This window comes from Pezoporus wallicus, unplaced genomic scaffold, assembly GCF_028554395.1.
Source record: "Pezoporus wallicus isolate ANWC-B61680 ecotype Strahan unplaced genomic scaffold, APGP_CSIRO_Pwel_v1 contig_6658, whole genome shotgun sequence".
Taxonomy (NCBI): Eukaryota; Metazoa; Chordata; class Aves; order Psittaciformes; family Psittacidae; genus Pezoporus; species Pezoporus wallicus.
The window spans coordinates 2,253,965-2,269,321 of NW_026642312.1; the positions used below are offsets into that span (position 1 = coordinate 2,253,965).

Consider the following 15,357-nt stretch of genomic DNA (forward strand, 5'->3'; position numbering starts at 1 on the left):
CAAGTTAGGTATTGGAGATGGTGGGGTGAAATATAAGAGTATTTAATACTGAAGAGAGAGCCAAAGATGTAGTCTTTGTGCAGTGACGGTGCAGGAGAGCCCAGCAGCTGAACAAGTAGCTCCAAATGGACTGAAGTTAACAAAGCCTCATTTTTTCCTTGAATTTGTGATTCATGGTCAAGGGCAGAGCATCAGGGTCTGAAAAGGATGAGCCGTACTTCAACTGCCTTGGCCTTTCAGATACTCTACATATTTCCTGCAAAAGGAGAATGCTGTATGACACCCAATTATAAACCTCATTAATCTCTTCTATCTGGAGGATTTGGCTACTTTTCTACCTTACTAGAAGAAATAGCTTAGCCATACCAAGGAAAACAGGATTCATCATGATGACTTCTTTCATGTAAACAATGAAATGTGTGAGTCTATCAGTATTTGTGTGCTCACAGTATAACATTGCACAGGCTAAGTGACTCTATAGAAATCAAGAATTTCAATTCTGGATCAGAAAGGTAACGTGACTTCTGATAGCAGTAATGCTTTTTGGGTTTTGAGATGCTTGTGTTTTAACAAACATGGCCAGGGACATAAACTAGAGTTTTGCAGCTTTGCAGTTCTAGCACATGAGTTAACCAGCCACTGCACTAGAATTTAGAAATGGAAGATTACTTAAGAGCCAACTTTCTTAAAGTGGTTTGTGTTACATTAACCAGGGCAAGCCTCTGTTATTTTCTAAAGCTGACCAAGGTTATATGATTTTTGTGTTTTGTTTGGGTTTTTGTAGGAACTCTGACTATGGACTGTGACTTTAGATTTTGAATAATAACTGATATTTTTCAATGCATCACACCATATCAGACTGTAAATTAATACTGTCTACCCTGGTCCCACTTCCACCAAATTTAAAGCAGTTGCACTTTATAGTACCTTGTACAGTTCATCCTTCCCTGTCCAAGGTCATGTTTACAGCTCTCCTCAACAGGTGATTTTCCCTGAATATCTCCTTTTCTGCTTGTGAGAATAACAAATTGCCCCTGTGTAGTGCTGAAGAGCCTCAGACTTGGAGTAGCTACTGCAGCATGTAGTATCTCCATTCTGGGTATTTGTTGCTTGCTTTCAGGAATATCTTTTTATAACAAAGAGCATAGGCATGGCTAGCAGTTGGGTTTAAGAAACAATACAAACTGCATTTTCTTCAGAACTGAAGTACTATATAACATTGTTTAGCCTTTCATGTAGTTTTTCCTCACAAGTTAAAAGGTAAATGAAGGGAAACGGGTGAAGGAACCATATTTTGTTGCCACTATATATACCTGTGACCTGTCACAGATCAAAAAGCAACCAAAAGTTTAAACCATTGCAAAGGCCACTGGATCTGTGTTCAAGGTTCATTCTTTTTTTTTTTTTTTTTGTCTTCTGTTGGCTGTCTTTATTTTACATTTCTGCATTGCTTTATTATCAAAGGTTACAGCTGGGCTTTATTAGACTCATAGGACAATAGGACTGAGAGGCAGCAAAATCCACAGGAGGAATGCCACAAGAAGCTGATCCCTTTCAGAGGATACAGCCCCAGCTGCCAGCAGTGCCAGTATCCAGAATTCCCTGGATGACTTGAGTTCAGTGTCATTATCTCTCATGAGCATACAAAAAAAAGGCAATAAATAAAGAGGAACAGACTTCCCCCATACCCCCCACTCTTATTTCATCAGTTACTTCTTTACAGCGTCACTGTATTTAGGAGATTGCGTAAGTCCTATCTAGGATATTCACATTTTAAATACAGCATAAACTTTCTTTTGACTTCACTGTCATACCTTATATAGATGCCAAGATGCTTTTAGAGTAATACCACTCATCCAGTGAATGAATTGGTTTTCACTGCTTTGATTTTGCCCGTCTCTGAACTCCCAGATTGTTTTTTTTTATCTTCAAGCTGCCAGCACACAAATAACAATTGGAAAATGACATAGTGGCAGACAGTCACTCAGAAAGCTTTTTACCTTTTCACTATCAAGTTTAGCTCTTGCTTCAGTAAGAATTACTTAAGATGCGAGTGGAAGCATTGCTGCCTGCACAGGAAGATTCTGGGCCTTAGAACTTTATAAAATCCTCACGAGGGCCTTGTCCCATCCATGGTACTGCACTGAGCCTTTGTCCCAGAACAAAGCTTTTCTGTTTGCTCCAGTGAGGTGGAGACTAATGTCTCCTTCGTGATTGTTCAGGTTTTACACAAAGAGTCTATTCTGCCTTAGTGGCTGGAGGAAGCAGAAAAGGAAGGGTCAAAAACTCACTGCAGCATGTTTCTGCTCAAACCCTAATCACAGTAGGAAGCAGCAAGAGACGGAGAAAACTCAGGACAGAAGAAAATGACAAAGTTGTGAAGTCTACAGTTTTCAAAGAGAGCCTAGGAATCTGCCAGCTTCGGTTTATTTGAGCTTTTTAAATGTGAAGCTGCACCCAGTAAAATATCTTGCTTTCTGTAAAAAATAAAGCAGCGTAATTCAATGAGGAGATATAATGACTACCTTAATTTAGTGACCCCAGCCTGAAAAATACCTCGTAAGTATTGTCAGCTCAGAGGAAAGCAGATGTGGCATCATATTAATGCTAGCAAAGAGTGAGCATATTATTGTGCAGGTGTTGGACCTAGCTTTATTTCTGAGGAATCTTAAGTTCCATCACTGAACTATAAGGAAAGCTGGGGGAGGTGGTAGGGGACTTGGGTCTGTAGAAACCAGTTATTTCGGGAGATGTGGAGTTTTCCCCACAGGCAGGCTCTGGTTTCTTTTGCTCCCCCTGCTGCTTGACAGATTTTATGACTGCTGTTTCTAGCTTTACACCACCTTTGCAGTACACAAAGTTCACAGAAATCTTTACTGACTTTTGTGTGCCTGAGGGATAACTGCTATAAGAGAACATCCTGGTGATTCAAGTCATCAGCATTATGATAAACCACTTTCACATACAACTGCCATCTGACATTTTTTCTGCACACGGATTCAGGGCGTTCTGCTTCATAAAATCACAGGATTGTCAGGCTAGAAGGGCCTTGGGAGTTCATGAGGTCCAGCCTCTGACTATGAGCAGAGTCAGCTGTGAGGTCAGGGCAGGTTCCCTGGGGCTTCGGCCAGTCTAGTCTCGAAAACCTTGTATTTCCCATACAAGAAAAGGGCCCACCTTCTGCCCACTTAAGAATTACAGGACATGTGAGCACAGCCATTGTGATATATCCCAACAGAGCATCAGGCTGTGGGAATCTTCAATGCCTCCATTTGGGCGGATGTTTTGTTTTTTTTTTGTCTTAAAAGCTGCATATCAAGAACTCCTCAAAACTGGAATTGTTTATTGCACACTTCAAAGGGCAAAATCATATGACTGGTATTCTTCCGTATTAACAGAAGTGATATGCTTAGCTAATGCTACCACAAAGATCTGTGGTGTAGTTCAAAGCTAAGATGGGTAAGAAGGTGTAGATTTTCTCTGCCCTCAGTGGGCATTATGTAGCATAAGTAGGAATAGAGAGATCACGAATACAGCATATGTTAAATTAGTAAAGATGAAATCCTCAATAGATACACAGAAGAATATTCTGCAAGTAGAATATCTCTCTTGGACAGCCATATTTCTGCAAACATGGCAAGCTCAACAAATAGTGGAAAACATCCGCTGAGAGTTGTTTTGCAGGAAAAAAAAATATAAACTGCATTTCATCACAGGAACAGGTTTAACAGGTTAACGCTATGCTTCCCCATGGTAAAATATTGTTATTTCAGTCTCATTCCAGGCTGGTATATGTGTAATCTATTTTGGATTCTGTAGCTTCTTCCTGAGGAACATAGAGCCATATCACATCTTTGTCATTTATCATCAGGCATTGCTGCTTCTAACCGAAGACTGCACTGAAGTCTAGAAATACTGTACTGCTATTCATAGCTCACTGGAATACTCTTTTGCGCCTTATATTTATCAATGAATGTCCCAAAAGACAGGCAGCTTTCCACAAATGCTGAAAAATCAGTCTAGCACCCTGCAGATTACTATACACATGACAATAGCCTTTGTTAGCATAATGTATTATAATGCATTATGTAGTGGGTCTCTGAGGTTTAGTAATCCCTGTCAGCAACCAGAATAAATGGAAATAGTTTCTAGGAGACTATGAAAAGACTGTTAGTTTTCAAGAACTACTAGCATTCAAACTCACACATGCAGCAACCGAAACAAAATCTCATGAACAGTCTTTAATTGCAGTCATTTTTGAAAGTCAAATGCCTGAAGTGTACTTTCCCTACTGAAACAAAGATTTGTGCATTCTCTCAGGCTTGTCGATAGTAGTTCTTGATGTGTAACCTTTTAATATGCCTAGACACTGGATTTGCTAGCTAAGAATAGCAAGGTCCCACATGAAAGTAAGCACAACTACTTATGGAGAGCATCTATGCTCTTTTTTGCTCTTTGACTTCTTTTTAATGCAGAACTGCATAAAAAAAGTCCTGTGATACATGTAGCGTGCACAGCGTAATGCTGCATCGGATGAAGGTGCACCACAGTTACTGAACTCCTGAAGTTGTAACTGCCAGCAGCTCAGACCATACAGCCCAGGAAGGGCATCTCTTACTCTGCGCTTGCCCTGCTCCTTGTATCCTTCCCCTGAGGCAACGTACAGCAAGCTTTAGCAGAGAGACAGGGGCTTTGATCTGCTCGGGCACAGCTGTGCTGATTATCTTATGGTGCCATAAATTACTGACATATTTAGTCAAGTAGTGACAGGACAAGGGGGAATGGCTGTAAGCTGACAGAGGGGACATTTATATTAGACATTAGGAGGAGGTTCTTCACTGTGAAGGTGGTGAGATGCTGGCACAGGTCACCCAGAGAAGCTGTGGCGGCCCCATCCCTGGCAGTGTTCAAGGCCAGGTTGAAGCAGCCTGGTCTTGTCAAAGGTATCCCTGCCTGTGACAGACGGGTTGGAACTGGATGGTCTTCAAGGTCCTTTCTTACCCAAATCTTTCCATGATTCTTTGAAGTCTTTCAAATTGTACTACGTAGATCAGGTAAAGACATACTACCAAATAGCACAGCCCTTCAGATCAGTTCAAATAATTAAAACACTTCCAGAAATGCTTTAGTATACTGTTGTTTACACAGAGGCAACACCACCATAATATTACTGTCTTTACTCAGGCCTGCATATTCTCTGTATCATTCCACTGTCATGTTTAGATCTTAACTTTTTCCTGTATTTTTAAAGCACTCAACATTGTTCACTTAAAATTATGGTTAAATGATCAAAGGCTTTAGCAAATTTATCCTTCAATATCGTGCTGCACTTCTACCCTAAGACAGCAGAAAATCAAATCAACTCTTGCTACAGTTTCACAAGCAAGATGCTTACCCCCAGAGCATTAAAACGCCTCAGCAGAGCTGCCAAGTACAATCTTCATTACTGTGCAAAGCCATTGCAGCCATCTGCAATAGCAACCTGAAGCTGCAGTACCATTATGCATGCGTGTTGCTAGCCTGTATGGAAGCTTTTACTGTTTAATCTTCACCTCTTGATTAGATTAAATGAGGGTAGAACTGTAACCTTACCCAAGCCTATTTATTCTATTTTTAACCGTGCAGACATGCAGAAAGATGTAAGGGGGAGGGGGAAACAGCATTTAACTAGAGAGAGGAGACATACTGTGGGTAAACATTTCCTAAAAATCTTGAAATTAGCACCACTTACTCCAAGTAAGATCCAGTAGATTGCATCTCTAATTCTGCATGCCACGCTCTCTGTTTCACCATACTACTTGTATCATTTCATCTGTTATCATCTGCTCTGGTCTCCTTTTTTACCAGTTTCCACCTTCACAAACACTATAGAGACCAGTCAGCATAAAAAAAAAAAGCTAAGACTTCATCCTATTTCCAGTATGCTTTATCTGTAATAAAATCAGCAGCCAAAATATCTTTCCGTCCTCTGCATCATTAGTGGCACTGCTTTCCTGAAGGAGAACTTATTTTTCATACACACACTACATTTTGAATTTGCCTTTGAAATAATAGAGAAATTTCCCAAGTTGTAAGTGCTCTAGAAGTTAAACTGAATAGGGCTTGCATGATGCAAAGCATTCATTTCTTTTCTGGAGACTTTGCTCCCTGTGGGCAATGAGAATATCATCTGCTCATAACATGACAGAGAGGAATCTCTTAGCAAAATGAAACTAATTATCAACATTGCAACCAAAAAAGATGGAAACATGCTGAGACAGAAATAGAAGGTCCTTCTGCTGCCATGCCTCACCTCCTCAAACTGCTGATTCTTCAGCTTAGGCGTCACTGTTATCTTTCCCCACCAGCTGCTGTATAAGAAGTGCTTCTTGAAGCCATTTATCAGCACTGACTCTACTGATCAGGGGAGTGGGGAGCGGGGAAGACTGCAATTTGCAGCAGTTGAGGAGGAATGACTGCATACCACCTGGGTATAAGTCGTTACCCCGATCTGCAAATAGACCTTCCTCTCGTAGCAGCTGGATGGAGGTTGACTCTGTTCTTATTAAGGCCACAAACTAACTTCAGAGAGAACAAGGCTGAGAACAATGCTTTTGGTCGTTTATTTGCTTGCTTGTCTGTCTAACCATATTAGAATATTCTGCCAGAAGGAAAAGACTGCTCTATTTGCCTTTGCTAGCAGTGGGCAGACTCCACTGTTGGCATAGATGCATGGACTCTCAAAGCAGCCCTAACTATACTGCTCAGTAGGATGCTAATGGCACTGTGCAGGACAAGCAGCGTAAAGGTCTTTGCTTTTATGAAAGCAGCAAATTATAATTGAAGAGTGGGCGTCTTTGTGTCTTCTCTATTGGACTTTAAAGAGCGATTTGACAAAATATGCCCTGCTTTGTTGCTGTACGGTTACTTTTTAGTAACTGGATTCTCAACTGGACAACCCCTGTTCTAGATTGTCCCCTCTGCTTCCATTGTACCCTGTACAAGTAATTTGGCAGGGAGAGAGAAGTGTTGGCTAAAGCAGAAAAGAATCCATGAACAGTTCATTTGTCTTCTGCTCTTACCTTCTTCCACTTACTATTCCCTGTATATGTGACGGAGATATACTGCAAGACAGCATCAAATTAGTCAAGTGAAACATTCAGTTGTGAAAAAAAAATAGTGTCTTCTACTGCAAGAAGCAGAGAAGAAAACTGAAGATGAACCTTTTTGTGGGAAGGTGACATGTCTTGTTCTGACTGCGCAGGTGGTCAGAACATGAGACCTTCCATGGGCCACTCGGTCACAAGCCTTGGGAAACTTGTGCATCTGGGTGCTTGTAGGCTAAACAGAAAGGACTATCTGTGGCACGCAAAGAATGAGAGTGCAATCCCAGCTGTCTTGGAGGTGGTAGGACTTCAAAAGCTAGCTTTGAAAGCTGTCTGAACATGCAGGGATGTGACAAATGGATAAAAAGAAAAAAGCTAGATACTACAATACTAGCTTGCAAGCTAAATTATAAGAGAGTGGTTATAGAGTCTTAATATTTTACAGCCATTGCACATAGTTCACCTATTACATCAGTTTGTAACCTGGCAAGAGGAGTGCCAAAACATTTAAGGTTCCAAGTTTTGCCCTATTCAGTCAGCTTACTTCCCTAACATCTGCTCTACTGGGAGAATAACAGGGAAAAAATACCTTTTTAACTTCAAACCAAGTTAAATAGCAAAATAGTTATACTTGAAAGGATGTCAGGTACCCCTGCTGACAGGAAAAACCTTGCAGGGGCTGTCAGCCCTGTTCTTCAGTGAGCGCCTTGAAGTGAAGCTGGACCTGCCAGCTGCCAGGAGCCCCCTCAGCTCTGACTGGAGCCCTGTGTCAGAACTGACCAAAATATTAACGTATTCTACTGCGGTACCACTTATTGTGGGGTTGTTATGGATGTTTTCCTTTCATATATGGACTAATCAGCACACTCTTTAATAAAAATAACAAGATTTAGTGGATTTGTGGCCTGAGCGCTCTGTGTCTGCAGGACACCTTTGCCTTGCCAATCAGGTATGTTACATACCTACCAACAGTACTAGTATCAGCAGTGCATTTAAACCTCTAGTCTTAGATTTAGGTTGGATCTCTCAGTCTTGGAGTACTTAAAATCTTTAGTTACATTTGCTAGTCTGTTTTGGAATATGGATGTCTTAACCAGGGCAAGTACTATAAAAATCAAGTTTCTTACTGTTTTTGTAACAATTAGACCATTCAAGTACAACCGTTTGCATGCACCATAAAAATTCTTTCTATGTGCATCAGTCTTGGTATGTAAGAACATGAAGAGTAGGAATTGCTTCTGAAATATGACATGCCATCTTATGTACACTTGTATACTCTGTATATTTGAATACAAGCTAATTATAAATATATGTGTATTTAGCATCAGTAGCTATCTACCCACTAGTAAACAAATGTTTTAAACCAGGAAGGCCTATCCTTTTTTGTGCTTCCTTTCTGAAATATAAACATTGCTTCATTTTGTTCTTCCTAGCTCTGTTTTGTGATGTTTTGGACACCAAACGTGTCAGAGAAGATTTTAGTTGACATAATCGGAGTCGACTTCGCTTTTGCAGAGCTGTGTGTTGTTCCTTTGCGCATCTTCTCCTTCTTTCCAATTCCAGGTAAAAACCAAGAAAATAAGAACTCTGTAACCTCAAAATCAAACCAGCTGTGAGGCATGGTCATAGATTCTGGCATGGCTGTGCTTACAAGAGTGGCTAAATGCATACCTAGCATAAGTAACACCATTTTTATTGAAACCAAGAGACCAAGACCATTTACATTCATAGTCCAGATAAATATTGCAGTAAGAACAGTCTGTCATTAGGCAGATTTCTGACTGTCAAAGTGGAGCCTAAATTCTGTCTATTGTAGCTGACCAGGAACACACACATGAATGGCAATAGCGACACGTATGCCGAGACTGAAATTAACTATTTGGAATAGCATCTAGGGCCACCTCCACAGTATCATCACCTCCATTAGTCTCCTGTCAGCTGCCAGACTCAGTGACTTTTTCAGATATCATCAGAGCATAAACAACATAGAATAAAAGTTAATGCCCCAAGTCAAGAGAGAGGCAAGCTTGACAGCAGTAATCAAAATTTTTCCCCTCAAAAAAATTCTAACTTCCATAATTAAATGCTACATCATGTAGTATTTTCTGCTTATTTGACAAGACAGTTTTTTGTAATAAGGTAAACTACAAACATAAGAACAAGTACATGTAGATACTTTTTTTTTGTGCCTAGCTGTTATACCCTATACCACATAGGAATTAGGTGGAAATTTTCCTTGGTATGATTCCTCTTTAGGAAAGGGGATAGGTTTTATTAGTGAAGAAAACAGAATAGACCATCTAATACCTAATACGTTGGTTGAAGAGAGCAGCTCTTAGGAAGGATTGCTGTCTGTAACTCCCCCCCCTTTTTTTTTTTTTCAAAAATCAAGATACTGAAGCAATTTGGGTACAAGATCTTCATTTCTAGTAGGGTTTCCCAGCATGCAAAGTTACCAGACACGTGGTTATTTCTGAACAGTGCTCTTTGCATGAAAAAGCTTCATGTGAGATGACTGATTTTTTATTACTCCTGCTTCCTTTATCCCCATTCCTTCTCCTTCCCCTGTTTACAGTGACTGTCAGAGCACACTTGACGGGTTGGCTGATGACTCTGAAGAAGACATTTGTGCTGGCACCCAGCTCAGTGCTGCGGATTATCGTCCTCATCGCTAGTCTCATTGTGCTGCCTTACTTGGGGTAAATCATTATTTTGCACAGAGCTGATAGGTTTGCTTTCCTCTTCATTCCTGTTCCCTGTCACTTGATAACTGAATTTGCATAGCTCAGAACATTTTCCCCCAATACTAACTATAATATAAATCCTAAACAGTGTCAATATCTGGAAAAGAAACATTTACAAATTCACAAGTGTGACTGCTGTAGGCAGGCAAGATAGTGATGTCCCTTTTGAAAAAATACACAGATGTCAAAGAGGCAGAATCATGTCCTAAGGGGAATTTATTTCCTTGCTATTAAGTGCACTGTTAATAAAGCTAATGGAAGAATATCCTGTTTATAAGTTAAATAATCTGTTCTACAGCACTCTGAACAAGACGTCAAATTCTTAGTCCATAATTTGATTCAGAGTGTGGCTCTTTTACTAAACAGTGAAGCCATTAAGAAACAAAAAAGAACTTTAAAATACCATTTATTCTCTTTGCCTGTTTATTATGTCTATGAAAGAAATATTTCTAACAACAAATTGGTTCTATATGGGAAAATATAATGACAAATCATGCATTCTCACATAACCATGACTACTTTCTTTTTATGGCACCCACAGAGTTCATGGAGCCACTCTTGGAGTAGGATCCCTTCTAGCTGGTTTTGTAGGAGAATCGACCATGGTTGCAATAGCAGCCTGTTATGTCTATCGGAAACAGGTAAGAATAAGACTCTGCAGGATACAGTGAAAGCAGTTGATGAATATAGTGGATTTTAGTTCAGATTAAGAGTTCACTTTTGAAATGTAGCTCCCCACCATCCCTGCTTACTGAATTTGGTTTGCTTTCTCAAGAATGTGCAACTTAGGAACTCTTTGGGTTGAAATAAAGGTTTCCTCCAGCTGCTAGTGGGCATTTAGGCCATGGGATGAGGCCATGACACGTGCTGGCCTGAAGTTAACCTCCTGCTCCTCGTGGATATCATGGATAACATGTCCTTACCACCACTTATTTTGTGCTGTAGATCAGCTACTGCAATACAATATAGCTTTTTTATGTAGACGTAGGAACTACTCATCCAAGCTTATCATACCTATCTCTATATGTATATATGGTTTAGTGGTGGACTTGGCAGTCCTGGGGTAAGGGTTGGGCTTAATGATCTTAAAGGTCTTCTTCAACCTAGTTGATTCCATAATTCTATGTGTGTTTATATGTATCTATATGTATACTTCTATTTCCTTATAAAACCAGCACTGCTGGAAATGGACAAAAAGTAGTTAGGGTTTTTTTGCCATCTAAACAAATGGCTTAAAACCTGCTGCAGTAGAGGATAGGATCTTACAAACACTGAAATAAGTGAGATTTTCTCATAGGCATACTTATTTCACACACTATGATTCTGTATGTACAAAGCAGTAGTGATACATGGGTTTCAAGGAATATTTCATTAAATGAAGGCAAACACCGGATAAATGTCAGCTGGGTGACTGGGGATAACGCACTACCTGCATGTTGTGTCTTTCCAGTTATGAGTTCGAGGCACTGTGTAGGTGTCGTGGTTTAAGCCCAGCCATAACTCAGAACCACGCAGCCGCTCTCTTACTCTCCTCCCCTTCTTCCCCCCCACTCCCAGAGGGATGGGGAGAAGAATCGAAAGAATGTAACTCCCACAGGTTGAAATAAGAACAGTCCAGTAACTAAGGTATAACACAAACCACTGCTGCTACCACCAATAATAATGATGATAAGGGAAGTAACGAGGGAAGAGAATACAACCACTCACCACCTGCCAACCAATACCCAGCCCAACCGAGCAGTGATCTAACCCTTCCAGGTAACTGCCCCCAGTTTATATAGTGAGCATGACATGCTGTGGTATGGAATACCTCTTTGGTTAGTTTGGGTCAGGTGTCCTGTCTCTGCTTCCTCCTGGCTTCCCCTCCTCCCTGGCAGAGCATGAGACTCACAAAGTCCTTGATCAGAGTAAACATTACTGAGAAGCAACTAAAACATTGGTGTTATCAGTGCTGTTCCCAGGCTGAAAGTCAAAACCACAGCACTGCACCAGCTACTAAGAAGGAGAAAAAATGACTGCTACTGATGAACCCAGGACAGTATCCACACCTTATTCCATGCCATTCATGTCATGCTCAGATCCCACATTTTCAATATACCATCAATCTTATCTCATACATATACATATATATACATCCACAGAGAGAGAGAGAGAGATCATTCCGTAGTGCATGGACCAATCCCTATAAAGCTGCTGAGTCCCATCCATGATGTTGGGCTCCATCTCTTGTAAGAGTCTTTCAGAGCAGAAGAGAGAGTGTGATGTAGTCAGTCTGCCAAGCCTCCCCATATTTGTACTTCAGCCATTGTCCTCCATACTAAAGAGGCTTTAACTGCTTGCCTTGCTTAATTGCAGCACATGTTTCACACTCGTGATTAACCTGGGCAATAGTGTCCATTGCTAAGTCCACCCCTTCATCATGAGTCCATCTGTATGTTGCATCTCTGCCCTGATGGCCTGAAGAGTCATGGGCCCACCAGGCTCAAAAAAATTCACCCTTCCCTTCAGCAGTTTCTGCAGCTTGTTGCTGGGGACTCCACACAGCTGCCTTCCATCTCCGACGCTTCCAAAGCACTGGAGGGGCCCAGTGGACTAGATACTTGCCCATACTGTCCCACACACCCTGTCACTCGTGACTGTCCAGCCTTGGGGAAAATCTCTTGGTCCTCCTATGTCGTCATCTAACCCTAGACGAGACCAAAACATGACTCTGCTTAACTTTTGACATCAGACAAAACAGTTGTGCATAAAACACACTCTGTATGTGTGCCAACATGGTGATCCCCATCACAATCAGCAGGCAGGTCTCAAAGGTACCCAAAGGCCATTCAAAACCTTCAGAACTCTCAAATGACGCTGCTGTACCTGTCACTGGGGCTGGTGTAGCTGCTGTGCTTGGAGCTGGAGTAGCTGCACTGTCTGCTGCGGTCAGAGTTTGGGTAGCTGCTGTACTTGTCGCTGGGGTTATTGTAGCTGCTGTGCTTGGAGTTGGAGTAGCTGTGTTATCTGTTGTAGTCAGAGTTTGAGTAGCTGCTGTACTTGTCACTAGGGTGTGTGCGAATGTCTCCCTCATAGGCTGACCACCCGAGGAGGGGAAAAAAGATGTGTAATTGCTAAACACTTCTATTATATACCTCCCAAAGTATAGAGGTGGCGACCACACTGGGAACGCAAGCCAGATCAGTTTCATGATCAATGATTCTACTGTATCACAAGTCATTACCATAAAGTACAGTGAAACAACAACCTTAGCCCAAGCCCCCCAGCTTTGAGGGGGGGTTGATAAACACTAAAACAGCAAATACCGGCTGTAAGTAAGGTACGACATGCTGAAATTCCAAGATCAAGAGCAACAACTTTGAGAGCCAATAAATCAGCATTGTGATGAGTGACTATAAATCCAAACCAGTAAGTGCTTATCACAAATACAATTAGACACACTCTGGTCAGATCTGTTGTTATCTCAACCCTTCGTGCCCCACATTGGGCATCAAAAAGAACTGTTGTGGTTTAAGCCCAGTAGGGTACCAGGTCCAGCTCCAAGCAGAAATGGCATGGTGTATACAGCATTACATAGTGCAGAAGGACCCTGTGGATGGCAGCAGAAAATATAACCTATGCATTTACTTTTTTTCTTTTTTAATTAAACTTCATACTAAGGGCCCATTGGTTCTGTTCTTAGCAAAAATATGCAGAAGATGGAATATCTAAAAGCTTTGTGTTGGAACAAACTAAACCCAGTTTTGATATGCATTAACAGTGTGCAGGCCGTTAACAGTGGGCCTGCACACTGTTAATGTGTACAAAGTGTACAAAGTTCATAAGAAAATAGAAGTAGTTGATCTCTGTCATAATTAGTCTGTCGTGCTCTTCCTGGGAACCAAAGAGTAAAACCTGTAGACACTGAAATGGCTGTTCTTGGCCTATGGTTGCACAACAACCTCCTCGTCTCTTGTTTCAGTAGTAACTCGTAGAGTATTTCTGGCCAGGGACATGATGCTTAATTTTTTGCAGTGATGAGTGCAGGTAGTAGTAATAATAACTGTACCAACCTAATTTATTCCCTTAGCAGAATTAGTATGTAGCTGACAGCATTGTCTCAACAGCCAGCATGACAGTGGCAGAGCAAACTGGTATCTGTATACAACTTGTTTTCACCTACAGTGGTAATAAGTGGGCAGTGTTTCAGAGCTGCAAATCAAGTGCTGTGTAGACACCTCTGAAATTTTGAATCTCTGATATGCCCAACTCAGCTGAATCAGTTATACCTGGAGGGGAATTTTTGTCAGCTATACAAGTGTTTTCTGTAAAACCAGTCAGCCTGCTGAGAAACGGGTAATAAGGAACAGATGCTTCAACTTGTTTTGTAGTGGAGCTGAATGCTTCTTAGCTTTACTAATCCAGGACATCCTGGATGAATCATAGGACTTTTGAATGCCCTCCTGCTCCTGCTAGCCAAAAATACTCTAATATTCCTTGGCCTTGGTAGGGTGAGGAGCACAGTGGATCAGCAATACCAAGAAAAGCCAGAGTGCTCACATCTTGTAAAATTCCTGAAGTTTTGACATTTGAGAAACTAGGTTGGCACCTCTATCTCCCCCCTAGCACAGCTTATCTTCTCTCATGTTTTTATTTTGTTTTGTTTTATTTTTATTTTAATAAAAAGTCTGTGATGTAAAAGATTCCAGATGCTCTCTTCCCTCTAGTCATGCTGAAGCCTGTTTTGGCTGTCATTTAGCATAAGAAATGCCTCTGTTATTGCATTTATGTTAGAAAGGAGAAAGCTGAGCCCCAGAAGGTTATGGAAACCTTCTAAGTTAGTCAAGTTATTAGTGACAAGCCACAACTATGACACAAATATTCTAGCTTTTAATAACATACTATAAAAGAAAAAAAAATCATTATTACCACCTCACTTCTCCCAGTGCCTAAAGTCCATAGGACTGTGTTCATGCACAACTTACTGATAGGTTTCTGAATGCTTGTTTCAATCTAGAAAAAGAAGCGGAATGAGAATGAAACAGCTACAGAAGGTGAAGACTCTGCAATGACCGACATGCCTCACACAGAGGAAATGACAGACATCGTAGAAATGAGAGAAGAGAATGAATAATAAATGGGATGCAATTGTTCTCTGCAGGGACGATTGGAGTGACACTTCAGCATCTTGTCGTCTCTCATACTTTTTGTTTGTTTGTTTTTATTTTTGTAATAAAGAGGCCTTGATTTAAAAGGTTTCAGATAAATTCTCTAGCATACTGAGTATGCCCTCACTGATGTGGGACCTAAAAAGAGGTCTTTGCTTTTTCTCTTTTTTTCCAATTGAATCTGTTTTCTCAATCCATGCAACCATAAAAGATACAATTGCATCACTGTAGAGTCTTCCTTATGCATCCACCTTCTCTGGACAATCTGCATTTGTCAACCAAAGCCCTGTTTTCTGTGCATGTGTGTGTGTGTGTGCGTGCATGCGCTTGCGTGCTTGCACGCTTGCACACACACACATGCCACTGGCTCAGTGCTACTGC

General features: G+C 41.0%; 1 protein-coding gene across 2 annotated transcripts in view; it reads left to right on the plus strand.

The window, feature by feature from the left end:
* The window catches only part of ANKH (ANKH inorganic pyrophosphate transport regulator), a 97,051-nt gene extending 81,989 nt beyond the window's left edge, over positions 1-15,062 (plus strand). For both annotated transcript variants that reach the window (XM_057428887.1, XM_057428888.1), the window contains exons 9-12: positions 8,519-8,648; positions 9,661-9,784; positions 10,371-10,470; positions 14,826-15,062. In XM_057428887.1, the coding sequence (XP_057284870.1) occupies positions 8,519-8,648; positions 9,661-9,784; positions 10,371-10,470; positions 14,826-14,942 (471 nt within the window). In that variant the 3' untranslated portion in view covers positions 14,943-15,062. The remainder of the gene's footprint in view (positions 1-8,518; positions 8,649-9,660; positions 9,785-10,370; positions 10,471-14,825) is intronic.
* The last annotated feature ends 295 nt before the right edge of the window (positions 15,063-15,357 follow it).